The 21,382-nt window shown below is 37.3% G+C and overlaps 1 protein-coding gene across 13 annotated transcripts in view; it reads right to left on the bottom strand.

Annotated features, from left to right (window-relative positions):
- CEP152 (centrosomal protein 152) overlaps positions 1-21,382 on the bottom strand; it is a 105,508-nt gene that overhangs the window by 28,449 nt on the left and 55,677 nt on the right. For 10 of the 13 annotated variants that reach the window (XR_007153126.1, XM_047863522.1, XM_047863521.1 and 7 more), the window contains 7 exons: positions 20,956-21,084; positions 20,663-20,798; positions 16,239-16,424; positions 14,356-14,637; positions 11,617-11,748; positions 6,596-7,246; positions 3,817-3,958 (listed from right to left, as the gene is read on the bottom strand). Coding sequence is in view for 12 of the 13 variants with exons in the window: in XM_047863522.1 (XP_047719478.1) it covers positions 3,817-3,958; positions 6,596-7,246; positions 11,617-11,748; positions 14,356-14,637; positions 16,239-16,424; positions 20,663-20,798; positions 20,956-21,084 (1,658 nt within the window). In the remaining variant the exon portion in view is untranslated. The remainder of the gene's footprint in view (positions 1-3,816; positions 3,959-6,595; positions 7,247-11,616; positions 11,749-14,355; positions 14,638-16,238; positions 16,425-20,662; positions 20,799-20,955; positions 21,085-21,382) is intronic. The other 3 variants (XM_047863531.1, XM_047863529.1, XM_047863530.1) reach the window with 1 other exon arrangement.

Here is a 21,382-nt window from a genome sequence, read left to right as displayed (position 1 = left end):
TAATGTTTATTTATTTTTGACAGAGAGAGAGAGAGAGACAGAGTGTGAGTGGGGGAGGGGCAGAGAGAGAGGGGGACGCAGAATCCGAAACAGGCTCCAGGCTCTGAGCTGTCAGCACAGAGCCTGACGCAGGCCTCGAATTCACAGACCGCGAGATCATGAACTGAGCCGAAGTCTGACGCTCAATAGACTGAGCCACCCAGGTGCCCCTGAATATGGGACAATTTGAACACTAAGTATACTAATGAACTATAAAATACTTTCAAAAAAATAGGAATTCATGAGTCATACCAATAATTCCATAATGGAATGGATGGATAGATGGTTAAGTAGGTTAAGCTGGTAAGTAAGGAGGTAGGTAGGTGGATTGATGGGCAGACTGGTAAGTGAACAAAAAGACAAATAAATAACTATGTAAACTAGCAGGAGGATGCACAATTATTACATGCCAAGTTCCAACTTGGTTAAAGTAGAGGGAAGTCTAGAGCTAGAAAACTCATAATTTTGCAACCACCACAGTAAAGACTGGATCAGACAAGCATCATCAATGATTGCTAAACATAAGGGAAAGTTTAAATGAAAAGGACATTTTCATGGTCTTAGACGTGTCTCCACACAGACTGCTTATTAGTTATTGGGGTGGGGGAACCCAGTAACTATACAGTGAAGAAACTATACACTTTGACCAGGTGCTCCAAAGAACTTCACCAATAAAAGACAAATGGACACTGGGCACCTCCACATGTGATAATACATCACCTATGCAGTGCATCAGCCAAGGAAACACAACCTGAACCTAATTATGAAGAGACATCAGAAAAACTCAAAATGAGGAAAGTTCCAAAAAACCGAGGGGTGGGGTGGAGCACTGGGGAAAGGGAGAGTAAGTCTTTCAAAAACGTCAATGTCAGAAAAGCCAAAAAGAGGCTGTGGAAATATTCTAGACTAAAAGACACTAAAAAGACATGACATGGAGGGATAATACTTGACCCTGGACAGATTTTTGTACTGTAGAGAGAAAAATAATTAAAGCCACTACTGGGTCAACAAAATTAGTGGGTCAGTTGACAAAATTAGACAAAATCCGAACAGGTTGACACAATATTTTCATTGAATGTTAAATTTACTACATGTTTTGAAAATACACAATTATTTAGGGGTAAAAGGGCACAATATATAGAACATCTTCAAATGGTTCAGGAAAAAAAATGAAATGTTCACATACACACACACACACACACACACACACACACACAGAAGAGCACAAAATAGTGTCAAACATTATCAACATATGTATCTAGGTAAAGGGTATGTGAGTGCTATTTGCAACTATTTTTACGTTGTGACTTTTCTATAAATTAAAAATTGTCTCCAAATGAAAAAAAGATGTAAAACTGTCAGGAGGACAGGGCACCCAGGTGGCTCAGTTGGTTAAGTGTCCGACTCTTGATTTTGGCTCAGGTCATGATCTCACGGTTCATGAGCTCGAGCCCTGCATCAGGTTGCACGCTGACAGTGCAGAGCCTGCTTACGATCCTCTCTCTCCCCCTCTCTCTGCCCCTCCTGCACTCACATGTGCGTGCATACTCTCTCTTGCTCTCTCCAAGTAAGTTTTTAAAAAAATAAAAATAAAACTGCCAGGATGTATACGTTTATAAAAATTGTGTGGCACAGTACCTGGCACAGGACAGCATGTAGTAAATAACAGCTATTGCTATTAGTAATACAAAGAATTCTTAAAATTAAATAACACACAAAAATGATACAAAAAATAGATTACTATTACCACAATTGATATAATTAAGTAGGAACACAAACACAAACTGACACAGGGTCAAATGTTGATGTAAAATCATTGGTCCAACAAAATTATTCTTAGCTCTTTTCTGACTTAGTTTCATTTAAATAGTGCCATTTATGTCCATGAGCATCAAAGAATTCATAAAGCATCACATTGGTGCCATACAAGGCATTTATATTTTTAATTTAAGATACTATTGTAAAACTGGAAACCAGACAAACGACCATTGACAACAGAATAAACTGTAGTATGTTCACAGAATGGAATACTACACAGCAATATAAATAAACTAGAGCTACATGCATTAACATAGACAAATCTCAGAAGCTTGATATTAAGTGGAAAAAAAGCAAGTTACAAAGACTACAATAAATAGTAAACCATTTTTATAATGTTAAAAGACAAAACAACAACTTTTTCAGGATACTTACCTTTGGTCACAACATAAAGAAAAGCAAGAGAATAGTTTTTAAAAATCAAAATATTTGTTACCTTGGATTGTAAGGAAGTTACAGGGATGGGATTGTGGTCAAACAGACAGGGGTCTTCAACGGTACTGGTGATATTCTAGCTCTTAAGCCAAATGGGTGGGTTCCTGGTTGCTAGGCTTCATAACTTGCATGCACATCACATATTTTCTTTGCATGTATAAAGTATTTCATAATATTGAACTTACTTAAAAAAAATGATAAGATATTAGGAGGCTATGACCAAACAGTTAACAATGGTGGTAGTCCTCTCTAATGAATTTGTTAATGTGTTTATTTTTAGGGAACAAAGACTAAAGAAAGAAAAATCTTTTGTAGTCTGATTGTCTTAAGTAAAAATTAATTTCTTTCACACTGATAGGACTTCCCAAAGCCAAATAATATCTAAAACTTGTTTCTACCCATTTTATAAAATGTTTAAGAATTCTCTGGTTTTTCTAAATATAACAACAGACACACAATCACACTGAAAAGAAACAAAATACAAATTACAAATTAAGGATGTATTCCCATACACCTAATTAACAGTAAGATGTTCTCAACCACCTAGAACCTAAAAAAGGAAAAAGGGTCTATGGACGATGAGGAAAATAACAGTCAACTGACTTCTTAGGAAAGGCAGAAATCCTCTACGATTCTGGTAACATTACCTACTAAATTAAAAACTGTGGAAACTAAGTTCATTGACCCAGTACATATGAATTGTTCTGGTAATTCTTAGTTCTTTTCCAGGTTGCAATGGAGACAGCAGGTAAGAAACAGAAAGAGTGGGTGTGTGTAGGTGGAGGGAAGGAGCAGGCTACAAGATCTCATTATCTTAAAAAGGAATGGAGCGAATAAAGGGAATGTCAGTTCCTGGCTCAAAATTCTCAGTGATGAGGCAATGTAAGCTCAATCAGTATTCCTTAGTGAGCTCTGAATAGGTCAGGGGGGTACAGTACAATAATTCATTCTCATAATAAACTCTAAGTCATCATGGAAACGTTAAACTCTTAATCTACCAAACATTCAAGGAACACAAACTATGTGCCATTCACTCTGCCATGTATTGGAGAGGAAGAGATAAAACACTACTCCTACACTCAAGAAATTCACAAATAAATCAGAAAACACCTCTTCAGAAAGATTTCCATTAAAAAATGGTTGAAATAAGCTTCAATAATTTGAATGAAAAGGTCTCAGTTATTTGGCAGTTCTTTAATGTGAAACCCGTGATTTCTCAATAAAGCCAGAGAATAAAAACATGACTATTCTATTAAAGTTCTCATTATTCTCCTTATAATAAGAACTACTTAGGAACGGAGGGAAGACCATGAAAAGATAGAATTAAAAGGGTCTAAAGTGGCCTTGTTTCCCAAATGCAAAATTAAATCTAGGGAGAAGACACAGATTAGGTAGGAGTAATATCACCCAGTTGTTCACTCAAAAAAGCTATACACATCTTTGATTTCCTTTTATTCTTAAAGTAACCCTCTGGAACTGTGATTACGAATGTTACGGAGACCAGTAGGAATAAAATCCCATTACCAGCTTCTGCTTCTGTTTCTTGCAAGGCCAAGGACTGAGCGCAGTGTCCAAAAGTAGGTGCAGGAAGGATTGCCAGGACTCCAGGGTCTCCTCTGCCAGTGACCTCTGTGATGGGATCCTTAGAGGTCCTGGCCAAATTTTTCTGAAAGAGATGATCTTCCTAGTTAATGCCATGTAAAAATCTTCAAGCAATTCTCTATTTAGAATGCTAATATTAAAAATATAAAAAGGTAACACTGCCTGAAAAAAACTCTTACCTAAACTATCACCAGTACTTTTCTTAGGGTGTCACATGAATATTGTCATTACTATGAACTAGTCTGCTGTGGCCATAATTTTCAAATTAGACCATTATCTGACAGAGGACTGGTGGGCCGACTAGGAGACAGATAGGAGATATAGTTTTTGTACGCATATATGTGAGTTTAAGATATTTTAATAGTTTATGTGATCAAATCACAGAACATACTAAATCCTAAAGGAACAGAGCAGGTGATCTTGAGTAAGCTACCTTGTCTAATTACCTAAAATACACCATACATGCTTGACCCTTCAAGCCTTGGTTCTGATCATAAGAAACTTATTTAACTGACTGTTAGGAAACCTACCTACGATATATGACAGAAGCAGAGGTGAGTAGTTACAGAGAAAATGTGAACACCAAGAGGCAATGACGCTGAGGCCAGAAGGAGTAATAAAAGTTGAACCCTAAGGTAGACAGTGTTTCCAGTTTCTGCTCATAACTGGAGAGAAGCCAAGATGACAGAAAACGCAGGAACACCAACCTTCTGGTCTTAATTCTAACTTGACTTTGATGGTAAGAAAAGACAGAACACACATCCTTAAACTTGTATGAAAATTCTGTTCCAATTGGTATTTCTCTTTTCTCTTTTCCATTATGACTTGTTATATTAATGTATCCCGATAAGGCATTCATTTTCTTGGAAATACATTTTTAATTCATTGTATCCTCTCCATTTTAAGAAACTTTTGATCATCTTAGTTATTTTAATGAGGATTTGTTTTATATTTATTGATCATTTTTTCCCATTTTAATTTGTATAAGCAGTTCTAAAAATGACAAATTTTACCAATTACAATTCACAGTTCTTCATATTTATGGCACCCATATTACAAACTTATCACCATTGCCTAAAATCATCGCTCTACCTCAAGGTCCTGAGCTGAGTTAGCTCTCAAACAGCAGAAGATCAAGAATTCTTTGGTGACTAATGCCAGAGTAGGCATTTCAAAGCCTACTATTCCCTTTCCCCAGGAATAGAATCTGAACCCACCCAACAAAGGCTGCAAAAGTCTAAGTTCTTAGCCAAATTATGTGACTCTGTCCCTACATGTGAACTACATTAAGTCATATAGATGACCTTGACACTGCTTGCACAATCATAAGCCCTCTACAGAGACCCCAGGATTGATTATATACTAATAGTAGAAGAAAGCTGTCATATTTTCCTGATTTTTACAGCAGAGATGATCTTTTCAGGAAAGCAAACTTGAAAGCATATAACATGATTTCCCCACCACTGTTCATGCTTAAAACCTGCTGTAGGTAGTTCTGATCTTAATTATTTTTTCCAAAAATTTTCAGTAAAGTAGTATAAGCATTATTCATGGGACGTGATCTTGCCCAGTTACTTTTACATTGAAAGCAACTCTTAACTAGTAACATCTTTGTGAAATCATGAATAACAGTATCTACTTGGGGGACTGGGGTGGAGTAGACTAATCATTTGGGTAAGCTATGGCTGTAAAATTCTGTACTATCTCAAATCTAGGATGTGGAAAGGCCTATTTTCAGACAAGCAACTATAGTATATGAGGTACACAGGTAACAGACTAGTTATCCTCAAGTGTGGGGATTGGAACTCAGATTTTTTTTTTTCCCCAGCTTATAACACATTCCAATAAGTATTAATACCAAATGTTCAATCCTGGCCTTGAAAATCTTTAATCATGATATCTTAATGAAACTTAACTCTTACGTCTCTTCATTCAGACAAACCTTATAATATTGGGAATGTTTTCTAACTCTAATTCCAAATGTTGAAATCGGCTAAACACAATACCTACGATATTATTCTGGGTTTTTCATCCATACCTCATTTCTTTAATCATAAGCTAGGAAGACTTTGGTTTTATCAGATCTTCCACAGAAACTAAAAGCTGGTGTCAGAGACTACTTAGAGAACTAAAAGAATACAATTCACTCATGCCACACACACATAGATAGTACACCAAGTAAACTGGCTTCAGAGTATCGTGTGAGTGAGCCATACCTCTAACTGCTTATTTCTACATCTTTTTTTGTACTTGGTTGGCATCTTTTGCCTTTGTGACATAAATTCCTTGAGGGCAAGAAATATGCTTCCAAACTCTTTAGAAGCTCTTAAGAAACTCTAGTTTAATACGATGCATATTTCTTGAAGTGGTCATGCCCAAAAAACAAAAATAGGAATGAGAGTTATTCAGTTTCTCAAAGCTCAGGCCCTTACAAAGAACAGCATATATTTTTTAGGAAAAGGATGTCTAGAGTCTAAAAGCTCTGCCTCATATTTGTGGCACTATGAAGAAGCAAAGTTTTTTTGGCAAAAAGAAATGAAATCCTTTGGATTTCCTACAAAAAGTTGTTAAGCCACTGGTAAAAACACAAGTTTTATGTCTACTAGACTGTAAAATGAAGAAAGGAAAAAATAACCATAGGCAACTGCTACAATCATCTCTGATGCTTATTAAGAGCTCTTTCCACTTATCAGGAACATACCTTTTCCCATTCTGAGCCGGTATTTTCTGTAGGTAGGGAGAGGATATCTTGAAATGCTTTCTGTATGCAGGCCTTTAGTTTTTCAAAATATTGCACAGACACCCATTTTGAAGAACAAGTCGACACGAGTTCCAAAAGTTGCTGGTTCTCTGAAGCACCGACGTGCTCCTTCTGGGTGTCCTTTAAGAGAAATTCGAGTACAGTTAGGATGTCTTCCTCATACTGATAGATTTCCAGTTGGATCCGCCTGGCTTCCTGCATAGCCCATTCTCTACGACTCTGGTCTAGACATGCTTGCAATTCCATCTCCTTCTGAAGAAGGAGTTCAGTTTTTTGTTTCACAAAGTCTTCTTTAGCTGCCGCAAGCACCTCATCAATTTTATTTCGATGATCATCTAAAAATTGCCGGTAATCTTCCTCATTTTGTTCTTGAATTCTGTGGATTTCTTCTTGCTTTTTTTTGTTCCATTCACTCCGGGCTTTCGCCAACTCAGCCCTGACAACCACAGGGACTTCCTCGTTCTTTAACTCAAGCTCTCTCTGAAGAGAATGAATCTTCTCTTCCAGTTCCCTCCTAGGTATTCCATTTTTGTTCATGTTTTCAAGCTCACTTTTCCATTTCTCTTTAGCTTCAGAAATAGCAAATGATATCTAAAAGGCAGAACAATGTATATTTAAAATTCTTTATGATCTCCCCATAACTATTTGGGATAAGACATTGTTCCTAAAATATACTATACTCAAAGATCCTCTCCATTTTAGATCACCTAGTATTTTAGGTCATATGGTATTTTAAAAACATCAGTTTCTTGGGGGTGCCTGGGTGGTTCAGTTAAGTGTCCAACTCTTGGTTTGGGCTCAGGTCATGAGGTCATGGTTTCTGAGTTTGAGCTCCCACATAGGGCTCTACGCTGGCAGTGAGGAGTCTGCCTGGGATTCTCTCTGTCTCTCTCTCCCTCTCTCTCTCAAAATAATTAAAGAAACTTACAAAATAAATAAGTAAAAGACATCCATTTCTTGATGGAGAACTAGAAATTTAAACTGACTCCAAAAAATTGTAATTAGACAATTACCCAAAACTAATTTTAGGGGAAAAATTCATATTAGTTTTACACAGACAGAGCCTCAAATTTTACCTAAGCCCAGGACAAATGAAGTATCTTTTACATGAAGCGATGATACAACAGCTGGAAGCGAAAGCAGCCTCATAAAGAAATCTTACTATTACTTAGAAATATAACACATACCTGCATAACGTGCTGACAAACATAATTGTATTTTAATGGCATCACAGTGGTTAGAGCAGTTCATTAAATGACAATACTAGACAGAAAAAAGTCATTTTTTCACTAATCTAATTGTCTCTTATAACAGAATAACAAGACTCGCAGATCACACACAGTAATAATACATAACCAAAATGTCACAGGGAATCAAAACACCTAGGCTTAACTCTAATCCTACCTTTGACTGCAGCCCAGCAAGGTGCTTAACAGAACAGGCTCTGGGGACAAACTGCTAGAGTCAACTTACCAGCTGTGGGACCACAGGCCCATTCCTCAATTCCTTCGAGACTCTATTTCCTCATCTATAAAATGAGGATAATTATAAAGCTTCCCTGATAGCATTGCATTAGGGTTAAATGACAAAAGAAAATTCATTTAAGGGACTTGGTCCAGAGCCTGGCAGATAAGGACTCAATAAATATTATATGGTTATTACTTTTGGCTAGATGGCCTTAGAAAAGTCACTTAATCTCTTTCACACTTAATGTCTCTATCTACATAATGAGCAGACTGGATAATGACCTTGAATCCCTTTTATAAATTCAAACAAGTCACAAGGATGTAAGTGTTGAAAGAAGTGGGCATCTCCAAAAGCTTGGCCTGGACAGCGGTGGCTGCTGAAAGTCAGTACTGTATACATATATGCTCTGGATGTTGAGATAGGGTATCTGTCTCCTAAATTTCCAGCTATTATATCATCTTAGCAAACACCTTCAACTGTAAAAATTCTAAAACATGTTATACACCTTTATTCAATAAGTGTTCCTAAATAGTTGCACATAAATCCAAATTTTGAACTCTATTTCAAATTTACTAAGGGAACCCACTAAGATGAGCTTTACAAAGGAATGCACAGCAAAATTCTTTCGCTACCAGCAGAATAATTCAGTAGTGATGTGAAACATGCTTAAAGAGTACCTTCAGGGAAAACAGTCTTGTCACAATGGATGCCTGGAGATCATTACCGGGTGACTTGGTGGAGGTGGCAGATCCCATGGAATCGGGAGGACCTGCCCAACCTCACCAAAGGTGTGCATCCTCTCACATGAAGTTGTGGGAGGAGAATTTAACAGCATTAATCAACTCAGTGGCTCCTGATAGTTGCTGCCCAGTAGAATCACCTGAGAAGCTTTTAAAAATCCTAATACCCAGGCCATATCCTGCACCAATTAAAACATAAAGCCTGGGGGCTAGGAGTCAAGCAACAGTAATTTTTTTTTAAGTTTATTTATTTATGAGAGAGAGAGAGAGATAGCATGAGTGGGGGAGGGGCAGAGAGAGAGGGAGACACAGAATGGGAAGCAGGCTCCAGGCTCTGAGCTGTCACCTTGGAGCCCGATACAGGGCTCAAACCCACGAACCTTGAGACTATGACCTGAGCCGAAGTCGGACCCTTAACTGACTGAGCCACCCAGGCACCCCAAGCAACAGTAATTTTTAAAAGATCCTCAAGTTTTTCTAATATGCAGCAAAGTTTAAGAACCACTGAACCAATTGACAACTTTTGGACTCTGGATAACCGGCTTTAAATTTTCACGGAGCTTGATGGATCACTAAAATCTCCCAAGAACCCTCCCACCAATGCACTGACACTGGCCCTAGGTCACCTTCTTTGGTTTGGACCAAGGATTGGCAACATGTTAACATTAAGTTCTGTGGCTGAATAATTATCTAGAATAGTGCTACTCACACCCAAGTGTGGTCTAAAAACCAGCACTGTCACATCCCCTAGGAACTTGTTAGAAATGCAAATTTCTCAGGATTTACTCCAGGATTTACTCCAGACCCACCAAATCAGAATCTCTGGGAATAAATCCCAGGAATCTGCTTTAACAAACCCTCCAGGTGAATCTCATGCCTGATAAAGTTTGAGAAGCAACACACTGTCTTCTCATTCCTGTATTTCTGCATTCACATACATTCAGGTCTTCTATGTTCTTAAGGAAAGATCTCTTGGGGTCCCTGGGCGGCTCAGCTGGTTGAATGTCCAACTCTTGATTTCGGCTCTGGTCATGATCTCAAGGTTGTGAGATAGAACCTCGTGTCAGGTTCTGCACTGAGAGTGGAGCCTGCTTAAGATTCTCTCTTTCCCTCTCTTTCTGCCCCTCCTGACATGCTCACATACTCTGTCTCTCAAAAACATAAAAAACAAAATAAAAACTTAAAAAAAATCTCTTGCCTATTTTCTACATACTAACCAACTTTATTATTCTTCTTGACTTCAGTGCTGAGTCACATGTACATCATATTATTTCCTCTCTCTCCCTCTTAAATTTCCTTTTAAACTATTTCAGCATACTTAAAAAGTATAGAGAATAATGCAGTGAACACCTGTGTACTACCACATAACTTAAGAAAACTGTTACAATAGATTTATTTATGCTGAATTATTTAAGTATTCTGTGGAATAAGATTATGAATACAACATATGAATCATTTACAATGTCTGTCACCTATACTATTTTGAAAATGGTTGTCATATTGGGAGAATAGTATACACTTAACACTGCAATCTATTATCTTTTTTGTATTATAATTAAGAAGACATACATATGGCATAAAATAGCAGTTTAAGTTTGCTATTTGGACTTCTCATATTTGTACATATTTGTCATATTTGGACATTGTTGGTGTACTTATCCACAGGTCCTTGTTTTCTTATAAATTTGTACTGTTTTTCTTACCATATATTAGTAGTCATGTTTCTTATGTTGAATTCATTTATTTTCCTTTTTTTTATTATCCTCTCACTTTTATTACAAAAGCAAGAATGTTTTAACTGTATCTCTTATATCCTATTTATCCATCTTTGCTACTACAACTATTGTCCCCAAACTGAGTGATGTTGGTATTCAATTTCTTTCTTCTATGCTTTCATGTAAAAATGTTCAACTTCTTCATCAACTTAGACTTTATTATGATTCAAGCACAGGTAACCTTAATTTTTCCAAAGTGCTATCTGGCTATCCTAAGACCATTTATTATGGAATAATTCCCATTCCTTTGTTTTGAAACAATTACATTTCTATTCATAGTTGGGCCTATCTCTGAAGTCTGTGTAATACAAAATGAAAAATTCTATTTTTGTGACTCAACACTGAATTGTCGCTTTCCAACATACTCTATTATGTGTTAGGGTTGGACTACTATTTCTTTTCCAGAACATTTAAAAAATTTCTAGTCCTTTCCAAGTAAATTTTAGAATTAGGGTCAAATTTCAAAACCATGTTCAGTTTATTGGCATTTTGATTAGAACTGGTTACACTAATAAATTGGAAGAATGCAAATGATTATAATATCTTATGTTTCTGGTCAAACAACATGACCTCTCTGGTAAGGAGAGTTGGCTATTTTCCAAGGAGATTATAAGACTACTGACAAAGCAGGGAAAACAAACTTCCAGCATGCAAAAGGATACCATGTAGCTATTAATAAACAGATAAACACCTGTTCTCAATTTCTCCTAAAGATAGGGCAAGACAGAACAGGATTTAGTTTCACAGTTAAGGTTACCTTCCTGATTATGAGAGTTTCAAGACCCTAAAATACATTCTTTCTCCCTCAGCATCCTGATGATGAGAACAGATGCCATCAGTCAGGCTCTGAGCTAATGCTTACCATGCATTATTGCATTTAATCCTTCCACAACACGGTGAGGAGATACTGATTCTCGGGACTAAGATGAGACATCAGGAGAGAGGCCCTCCTCAAGCTTTTTTCCAGGAGAGCACTTACCCGTCTTGCCACAGTGATCTCTTGTTGCTCTTCCCACTTCTTCTGTTCTGCTCTTACACGTGCTTTATACTCTGCAAGGTCGGGTAGTTCTTCCAGCCATCGATGACGAGCACTTTGCACAGCTGTTTCTACCTGCAATTGGATATTGCAAAAGCAGGCAGTAAAGTGAGGTATAAAATTTCAGAAAGATCCCATTCACAATTAGCACTATGGTTTCATGTGTATTTTACATAATATCGCACTACGTTACACTGACCTCAAGCAGCCCACCTGATCCCAAACAGTAGATTCTAATCCTTCTGTTCTAAACTTCCCATACTGTCCCATGCAAATGCCAGCGCAAAAAGTAGAAATCTATAAATGTTTGATAGGCAATACCATTACTGGAAAGCTTCATACAAAGTACCAATTGTCATTTCCAAGAAATTCCTGTTTATCTTAAAAAAAAGGAGAAGACATGCAGAGAGGCTGCTTGGGGTCAGGGCTGCCCAATCAGTACACCCACCATATCCACAGTCCTCATGCTGTACATATAAACACATGAACCCACGCAAGCATGCACCAATATAGCTTAGAGCCTTGTACCAAGCAACTTTTCCTGCTGTCTGTAATGAGTTTGCAACTAAAGAATGAGGGTGATACAGCAATTCAGGCAAACATTTAAGACTGGACAAATTATGAGGGTGATCTGTTGGTAAATCTGTCACAGGTTACCACAAGGTCACTTATTAAATAATCTTTCCTTATTTCCTTGTATTGAAATATAAATACACACATACCTATATCCATATAAACATACAAAACTGGAGTTGACATAAGGGGCTGAATTTTTTTGTAAAATGCTAAATATATTTACAGGTAAAACCTAGGCAGTTACAAATATGGGGAAAAGATAAAGCCCCTATAGAAATTTATATTCCTCCAAAGGTTATTAATAATATTTCCTTTCTTACTACCTGATGCTATTTTTCTTCACAACATCTGTAATTGTATATATACCAGAACAGCACCCTTAAACATATCTCTTTGTCCACAGAACATTTTCTTAACTCTGTTCAAACCTTAAACATTTCAGGAAATGATTTAACTGACTGAAGATGCCTTTGATACAATTACACAGATTTGCCTATGTTTCCATACTATAAGGATTCCCTCTAAAATCGTGTAGAACAACTTATGGGGGCCTGGGTGGCTCAGTCGGTTGAGCATCCAACTTCAGCTCAGGTCATGATCTCACAGTTTGTGAGTTCAAGCCTCGCATCGGGCTCTGTTGACAGCTCGGAGCCTGGAGCCTGCTTTGGATTCTGTGTCTCCCTCTCTCTGCCCCTCTCATGCTCATGCTCTTTCTCTCTCTCTCAATAACAAGTAAACGTTAAAAAAATTTTTTTTTAAATCATGTAGAACAACTTAACAAATAGGCAGAATTCCAAGTATTTATCACAAGCTGAATACATTTTTTTAAAACTTTACTTCAGGTATTATTTTAAGACTGCATAATAAGCATTTCGTTTGTAAATACAAAATAAGTAATATTAAGGTCCAGGGACCTCTATGGGACTAAACACCCTGTCAGGTGGTCTGTGAGATCAAAACTATTTTCAAAGTAATATTCACACTTTATTTTTTTCACGCCCATTCCTGCATGTGTAACTAATACAATGGTGTCATGCTATGTGATTTATCACTGCTCTGACAGCCAATGGCAAGTTTAATATTCTTGTTTGTTTTTTTTTTTTTTTACAGATTTTATTTTCCTAATTTTTTAAAGTTTATTTATTTATTTTGAGAAAAAGAGAGAAAAAAAAGAGAGAGAGTGGGTGAGTACGAGAGGGATAGAATCCCAGGCAGGCTCCGCATGGCCAGCGCATAGCCCGACACTGGGCTCAGACTCATGAACCTTGAGATCATGACCTGAGCCAAACGCTTAACCCAATGAGCCACCCAGGTGCTCCAGTATTCTTGTTTTTTTAAAAGTTCCTTAGATTTATATTTTCCAATACAGTAAATAGATATAACCCACACAGAGAAAAACTCTTCAGAGTCTTGAGTTTTTACAAGTGTTAAAGGCATCCTGAAGCAAAAAAGTTTTGAGAATCACTATAATAATGTAGATAAAACCAACAAAAACTCTTTATTGCATTAACACAGAGCTATTTCATTAACACAGCTCACTCAGGCTGACATTTCTTGGAAACCAAACAACATGTCCCAGTTAAAAGCAAGCTAGCTTTCTGAGTGCTTCTAAGGGGAGGCAATGGCCCCGCTTTCTGGCAGCGTATGGGATTTACAGACAAAGTCCCGTGTGAGGGGAGTGCCTGCAGATTCAACTCTGTGAGTTGCAGTGCAAATACTGTCTAATATCTCACTTGCTTTAAGTTTGCTTATGTATAACTACTTCAGTGGAGTATGTTCTATAAAGTTAGGTATGAAATATTCTTAATTAAGATGTGCTTCATCCAGTCATAAAACCGCCACCTTTAACCTCAAGCACCCTAACGCTTAGACCAAACTCAGAGGAGCAAACACTCTGTAAACATAAAGAATACATGGAAAAACTGAGGGGTAATAGCTTTGTGACAGAAATACAGTGGAAGAAACTTTTTGCAACAACCCAAGAGGTTCTACCCTAGAATGCACAAAATTTTCAAAGTATAAAGTTATGAACAAGTTCAATGGTAGCATTTTACAGTTTTTCATTAATAGGCAGTTCCAATAATTGTACTATAATAAACCTATTACCTGTTTGGCAATATTTTCACAATATTTGAGTTCTAATTCCACCTCGAGTTTCTTCAGGTCCCCACTGACAGCTGTTTCTTTCTCTTGCTCTAAATCTTGCTGGATCTTTCGCTTCTGTTCTTCTATCATGACTGCCATCTCTTTCTTGGAAATAACATCACTGGTGGTTACTTGGTCAGTCTGGCTGCAACCATCTGAGGTCTTCTTTTTCATTGCCTTTATAGTTTGATCCAGCTTAGACTGCCACTCTTTTTCGAGCTGTTGAATAAGTTCTTGTTTGATCTGTTTTCAGAAGAAAAATTGTATGAAAAGAAAAAACACTCAAATAAGCAAAACCCAGAATTAATAGCTAGCCAAAAGAGCAACCACAGCTGTGTTTGAAAACCATCTAGACATTGTTGTAGTAATTACATGAGAGTTAGAAGCTTAGTCAATGAAAATATATTCAAGTAAATCCTGAAAGTTACTGTTGGACCCTAATGTACGTGGCATAAATCACATGGGAGATAGAAGTATACCGCCATAGGTCAGGCTTTCTTGCTCTCAAGATGCAACCTTCTGGAAGCTTTGACATTGCCACTACAAAGGTGGCATGATTTTTTTTTTTTAAGAGGAAAATTTATACTATTAATATGTATTTTTCCATCAACACCAGGCTTTCCACAAAGCAGGCACTGGGTTAAGTCTAAATAATGAACCTAAAACTGCACGATCTGAAAATAGTTTTACTTACTTGAACACATTAGACTCTTGTTTGTTAGGGTATTAAATTCTACTGAGTCTACTGTGCATTGAAGGAGGGGCATCATTAGAAAGATGTCTTAATGACAACTTTCTGCTTTCAACAGGATAGTGGGATGGATCAAAACACAGTCAGTCTGAGGCAAAACTGTGAAACAGCAAAAGTTGCTTTTCTCTGTTCCTGGTTCCCACCTCCTGGGTATCCAGAGTTCTCAGACTGCTTCCCTGGCTACCACAGTCCCAGGCTACATTGCTGCATTTGAAATGGCAATCTTGTGTAGCAGTTTATGCTTTCCTGACAGTCTCACAAAAACATTACTTCTCTATCTCATCCTCCTGGTAAATAAATGGTTAGCAGATTCAAATATAAAACAATGTGCAACATTGTAAAAATAGAGAATTTGTTTTGTGCTATCCATATTTTACCGGCATAAATGTATATATTCCAGAATACATATTTCTGTATTAAAAAATGATTAGTAAAAGAATGTCAGGTTCGAGCACTAGATTAATGAACTGCTGCAGAGGGTGGGGGTGGGAGATGAAGAGGGATGCTGAAAGACAGGACAGTGGTCTACTATCCACCGTTAGGTAGCCACACCCCCAGGTCATAGCAATCTTGCAGACCAAAGAATCTAGTGTCGACAAGCTTGAAAATTGATTTCCCTTCCAGCTAAGTTTTCAAGATCATAATTTGGTTCTTAATTTTCTAGAAAACTATTAGTAATTTCATTTGCTACTTAGGTAAAAGAGGTAATTTTTTGTGATTTTGAGCCTGCCCAGTCATTACTTCTTCCTTCTAATCCACAGGATGGGTTATCTATTTGTTATTATAGACTGGTCTAGAGTCATCTGACTCATTCCACAATATGAAATTAGAGGAGGGTTTCATTTTGAGGAATCAAAAAGTACCCCTCCAAAAACCATTATATCCTGAATTGCATTGAAGGGACAAGAGAGGGGAGAAGTTTTAAGAAATAAAACTAGTGTAAGCTGCCCAAAGCCCAATCCCAAGAAGTGAAATGAATGATCACGTAGGTGCTTGGCAATGAAAAATTATGTCTGTTCAGGAAGAATGGTCTCTCTATAGTTAATACTACAGTTTCCAAACACGGTGACTGAAAAGAAATTTTAACCCACACCTCTGTCTGTTCCTCATCCCAGTGTGATTTGGCTAACATCACTTCATTGTCAACCTGCTGTTTAATATCAGTTTCTTGTTCTTTCAGCCACTTGCTCTTCTCCATCATAAGGGTGTCTTGGTACTTTTCTTCAAGTTCCACCTGCAGTCTGTTTACATATTCTTCTCTTTCCTCCAATAGCTGTCTCTTTAAACAAAATTCAAGTAAATATCTCTGTATTATACTAATATTCTCCAAGGCAAATTTATAAAATATTGGTCATAGGCAGGTACTGGCAGCAACAGAGACAAATGATCTTCCTACATGCTAACTCAATCAGCTAATAAACTGTCTTGTAAAGACCTGCTTGGATCTCAAATATTTGGATAAAAAATTTACAGGTGGCTATATTAAAAGAAAAAGTGTCTAACACAATCAATATGTTACTAGAAGAACAACTTTTTAACAAGTTTAACTGACATTTATGTTTACACCCCACCCATCATGGGACTCATTAGGTATCACAGACCAGGAAAAAAAATGTACATTTCTGAAATACATATATTCTGATATAAAACAAAAATTATTGCTCTATCTTAAAAGTATGCATCCTGTAATAAATTCAGACTGGCATATTTTTTTCATTACCAAAGACAATTGTTTTTCTCAAAACTAGCTAAAGCATTATGAAATAGTAACTGTCAACTATCAGATACAAATTTAATAATTTGAACTATTCATATACTATTCTCTATTTTAGGAATCCAGTTGATCTGAAAACTCTAACAAAACTCTACTCAGGGATCAAAATCACCTATAAGAGTTTTTGTGTGAAAATTTTTATTTTAAGTTTATTTATTTATTTATTTTGAGAGAGGTGAGTGGGGGAGGAGCAGAGACAGACAGAATCCCAAGCAGGCTCTGTACTCAGTGCGCAGCCCAACATGGGGCTCGAACTCACCAACAATGAGACCATGACTTGAGCCAAAACCAAGAGTGAGATGCTTAACCGACTGAGCCACTCAGGTGTCCCCAGTGTGAAAATTTTTGAAACGGTTTTCTGGTGGTCCCACTGAAGCTCATAAAATATAATGCCAGAGAAGTATACACTTCACATACCTATTGCCACGCAGCAAAAGAGCTTTTGCTCTGTGTCTCTTTACCATTATTTCTGATTCATGCTACCTGGTTGTCTGGTTTCTTTCCTGGTTCACACCTGACCTGGCTTATTTTGGTCTTAATTGCCATCTGATTCCTCTCCACCAACGGCACATACCAAAAAGATGCTATCTATTTTTTTCAGTGCTATATGATTTCAGAAAATCTCCAGTGACTAAGGGACCCATTTCTTCACAATCAGGTCATAGAAACTGTAGTTGTACTAAAACAATTGAACTAGCACATGGCTGAGAAAGTTGTCCAGTGTCATGTCATATATCACAGTTATTTTTTGTTGACTTTAAAAGGAATCCTCACATTGTCTTACCTGTGTATATCTATGCTTCAGGAGTTGTTTCCATATGTATCTACTTTCCTTTTGACCCAGAACAGAAAACTGCTACCAATTTTCTGTGTGTTTGTATGTTTGTGCATATATATCAATTGCTTTGCTACATAATAAGCCAGCCAAAACTTGACCATAACAACAAAACTAAACTAAAACAGCAAACATCTATTATTTCTCATGATTCCCTGGTCATCTGGGGGGTGATTCTGAGTCAATTTAGCTGACCTCTGCAAGCAGTTGAAGCACATGGTCTAAGATGGCCTCACCCACACGTCTGGGGGTTAGCTTGATGTCTGCTAGAAAGGTGACGTGGTCACATGTGTCATCACTCGGCAGGTTATCCCAGATCATTCACACAGTGGTGGCCACAGAGTTCCTGAGAGTATCAAGCTTGTAAGTCCCAATGCATAAATTATTTTTAAGACTCCTTTTGCCTAATGTTTACTAATGTCCCATTGGCCAAAATCAGATCCAAGGGATGAGAAACAGATGACCTCTTACTGAGAATTGCTAGAACGTCACACTCCGAAGGGGCATGCATTCAGTGATGGGAAGAATGTGCGGCCATTTTTGCAGTCTACCATAGCAAGGAAAACCTTTCTACCCTCTCTTTACAGAAGTAATAGATTTATTGAGCACAGGGATCTGCCATTTGAACATACTACAGAAATATCTAATTCTAAAAGTTTTATCATGAAAGAAAATTTTTCAATAGTTTTAAAACACTTACACTTGATAAGCATGCCCCAGATAGCAAAAAAAACCCCTCTAACTTCTAAGGACTGACTTAGCATGTATTACAATTGTACAGATGAGACTAACGTATACAGAAATGACATTATGAATGGGAATATCGTCCATCTTTGCCTTGTCTGCAAATTCATGACCTCCAATGATTACTACAGAGTCCAAGGGGTTCTGTGTGGATGACTTTTCTCCCACTCTCTGAACAAGCCAGGTTGACATGTGAGGAAAGTTCCGTGTGTTAGTAAAAGTTTTAAAACTTGGCATTGAGCTCTTACTTAACCCATGGCCTAACTCAACAACTGTTTCAGAAAAGAGCACATATGGAACAGGGAAATACACTGTAGGACTCTTGCTGTTGTCTATCTTATAAATTCAGTATCCAGACTAAGTAACTGACCGGAAAGTCAACTGCAGGGAAAATGCCTTATGGCCTGCAGAGAACTTCCATGAAAGTTCCCTAGCTTGCTTGAGTTTAATAAGATTCTTCCATTGTGAGTGTGAAACATTTCCTAGGATATGAAAAGATTAAATAAATTCTCTTAAGTTTAAAGTTCTGTTATGACTGGCTTATAAAAATTACTAAATTTTGTAATGGATTTACATAAATCTAAATTTAAAAAACTAAAGAATTCCAGAGAAGAAAGGAATTACACTTCTCATGCGTTAAGTACACTGGCCCTTCCAGTGGGGCTAGGTATTAACTACAAAGGGACAGCATAAGGCAGTCTCATAGGGTGATAAAACTCTTCTGTATCCTCATCACTCTATACATGTGTTAAGTCACATGTTAAAAACGTATAGAACAAACACCAAATGAAAAAGTCCATTTCACTGTATGACAACTTAAAATCTTTAAAGAAAAATATTTAACCTGTAAGATTTTTTGGAAGGGCCAAATAGCAGTTTTAACTTTCCTCCCTGCTTTGGTGCACAAGCATTCATGAGCCAGTGTTGGTCAGCAGCAGCTGTTAATTCCAAGCGACAGATTATATGAGATCTAATTTTATAGCCAAACTGATTCTTTGAAAAGTACCAGAAAATGTATTCCTGAAAACAATGACCTCTTTGAGAGAATTACTCTTCTGTTCTTGTCAATTTACGTATTTAAAAAGAAAAAAAATCACAGCAGAGATCTCCCTATTTTAATTTTTTTATACATTATGAAAAGCTAAGTCCTTAATTTCTAAGTAATTTAAGATCCCTTCTAACTTTTATACTGTCAGCACTAACTAAAAGAGCTCGCTTTAGAAGTTCTTTTTCCATTAGACGATATGTATACATGGCATGTTTTTTCACCATATTAATCTATTCAAAAAAATACAAACATTAAAAGAGCTGAATTCCTCACCTGCTCTTTCTATTCTTTTAAAGTGTGTAGTAGCAAGAGCCTGCTTTAATATAACTTTGTTCAGAAAACCTCTGTATAGAACATTTACTCAGGCTTTTAAAAATATTTTCTAATCTTGACGCAGGTGGCTTTCAAATTGTGGTCTGCAGCCTGGTCCAAAATGGAAGGGAGAGTCAGACGTGTGTCTGGATGAGGCTCCAGGCAGGACAGGGAAGAAAAGACGGGCGACTATTTACATGTGATTTTACTCCTGGACACTCACCAACAGCAACTGGGAAGATTCAGGCAGGAGGGGAAAGTATAGAAGCCCCTCCAGCTTCCCGAAAAAATGAGAGCTTCCCTGAAAAGCTCTCTACCTTCCCTATCCTAAGTCCCAAGTTCAAATTCCTGCCCTTCTCCCCAGAAGAATAAAATGACACTTGGGTACTGAGACAGAAATGGGTCAGAGGAAAATGTTTCTGAGGGAATATGCTGTGCATCACCCATGGGACTCTGTAGGTTCAACTAAGGAGCCAGCAAAAGTGGAAAGCAAGAATCCCTGGGTTTCAGACTCACAGTGTTTGGGTCTACTCTCATTTATTTTTAGAACGCTGTTTTGCCACTTGGAATAAATATAAGGAAGAATCATTTTCTCCTATATGTATGCCATTTTCTACTGAGGTTTTAAAAATCATCTCAATATTTACTGTATTTTGTGAGCTATCAGAGTGTGATAGCCAAAAATAAAGAGACTTCTCCATAGGCCTTCCCTGTTTCACAAGAGAACAAGTATACTGGTTTCCATGACAATAGTGAGGCCAGAGAAAAGAGCTGAAACAAACACAACATGAACTTGTACTGTACCTTCTTCTCCTGAGCCTGTTGCTCCTTTTCCATGGTCTTCCTCAGAGTTGATTCTAGATTATCCTTCTCTCTGCACACTTCCAGGTAACATTCTTGCACAGCAGCCATCTCCTTATTCATGTTATCTAAGTCAGACCTTGGATACACAAAACCAGCAACCAAATGACCACCAGGAAAAAAAAAAAAAATATATATATATATATAAGAGCTGCAAAACAATTTTCCTCTAAGCTACAGAACAGGAGAAAGCTGTCTCTAGAGCTTGAAGGGTAGCTAAACTCTCTCGTTCTCACCTAAGTTGCAAGCGAGCTGCCTCATAAACCTCAAAGAGCTGCTGCTTCTCCAAAGCATGCTTTGCTAACAGGCTTTCACGTATTTGGGCTTTCATGGCTTCATGGTGCTGCTGGTAAGTCCTCTCACACCTAGAAACAGAAAGCGGACAATAGAATCTAAAGAAATGCCCAGCATTATTAGAAACACCAGGATAAATTGGTTTCCTTTTCTTCCTTTCTTTCCCACTCCCTCTCTCTAATGCAAATTATAATTAAGGTCAGATTGGTTCCCCCCAACCAAAAGTAATAATTAATTCCTAGTGGATGATCTTAAATTCTGCAAAATTTTCTCTCTTTAAATGTTTCCAGAGAAAAATGAGAAACTTGGATATGAGAATGCCCTAGTCCTTCAAGAAGGTAATAGTCTTTGTTGAGGACTTGTTTATAA

Source organism: Prionailurus viverrinus, chromosome B3 (genome assembly GCF_022837055.1).
Source record: "Prionailurus viverrinus isolate Anna chromosome B3, UM_Priviv_1.0, whole genome shotgun sequence".
Lineage (NCBI taxonomy): Eukaryota > Metazoa > Chordata > Mammalia > Carnivora > Felidae > Prionailurus > Prionailurus viverrinus.
The sequence above is the reverse complement of the archived record's forward strand: the minus strand, read 5'-3'. Positions and strand labels throughout refer to the sequence as shown.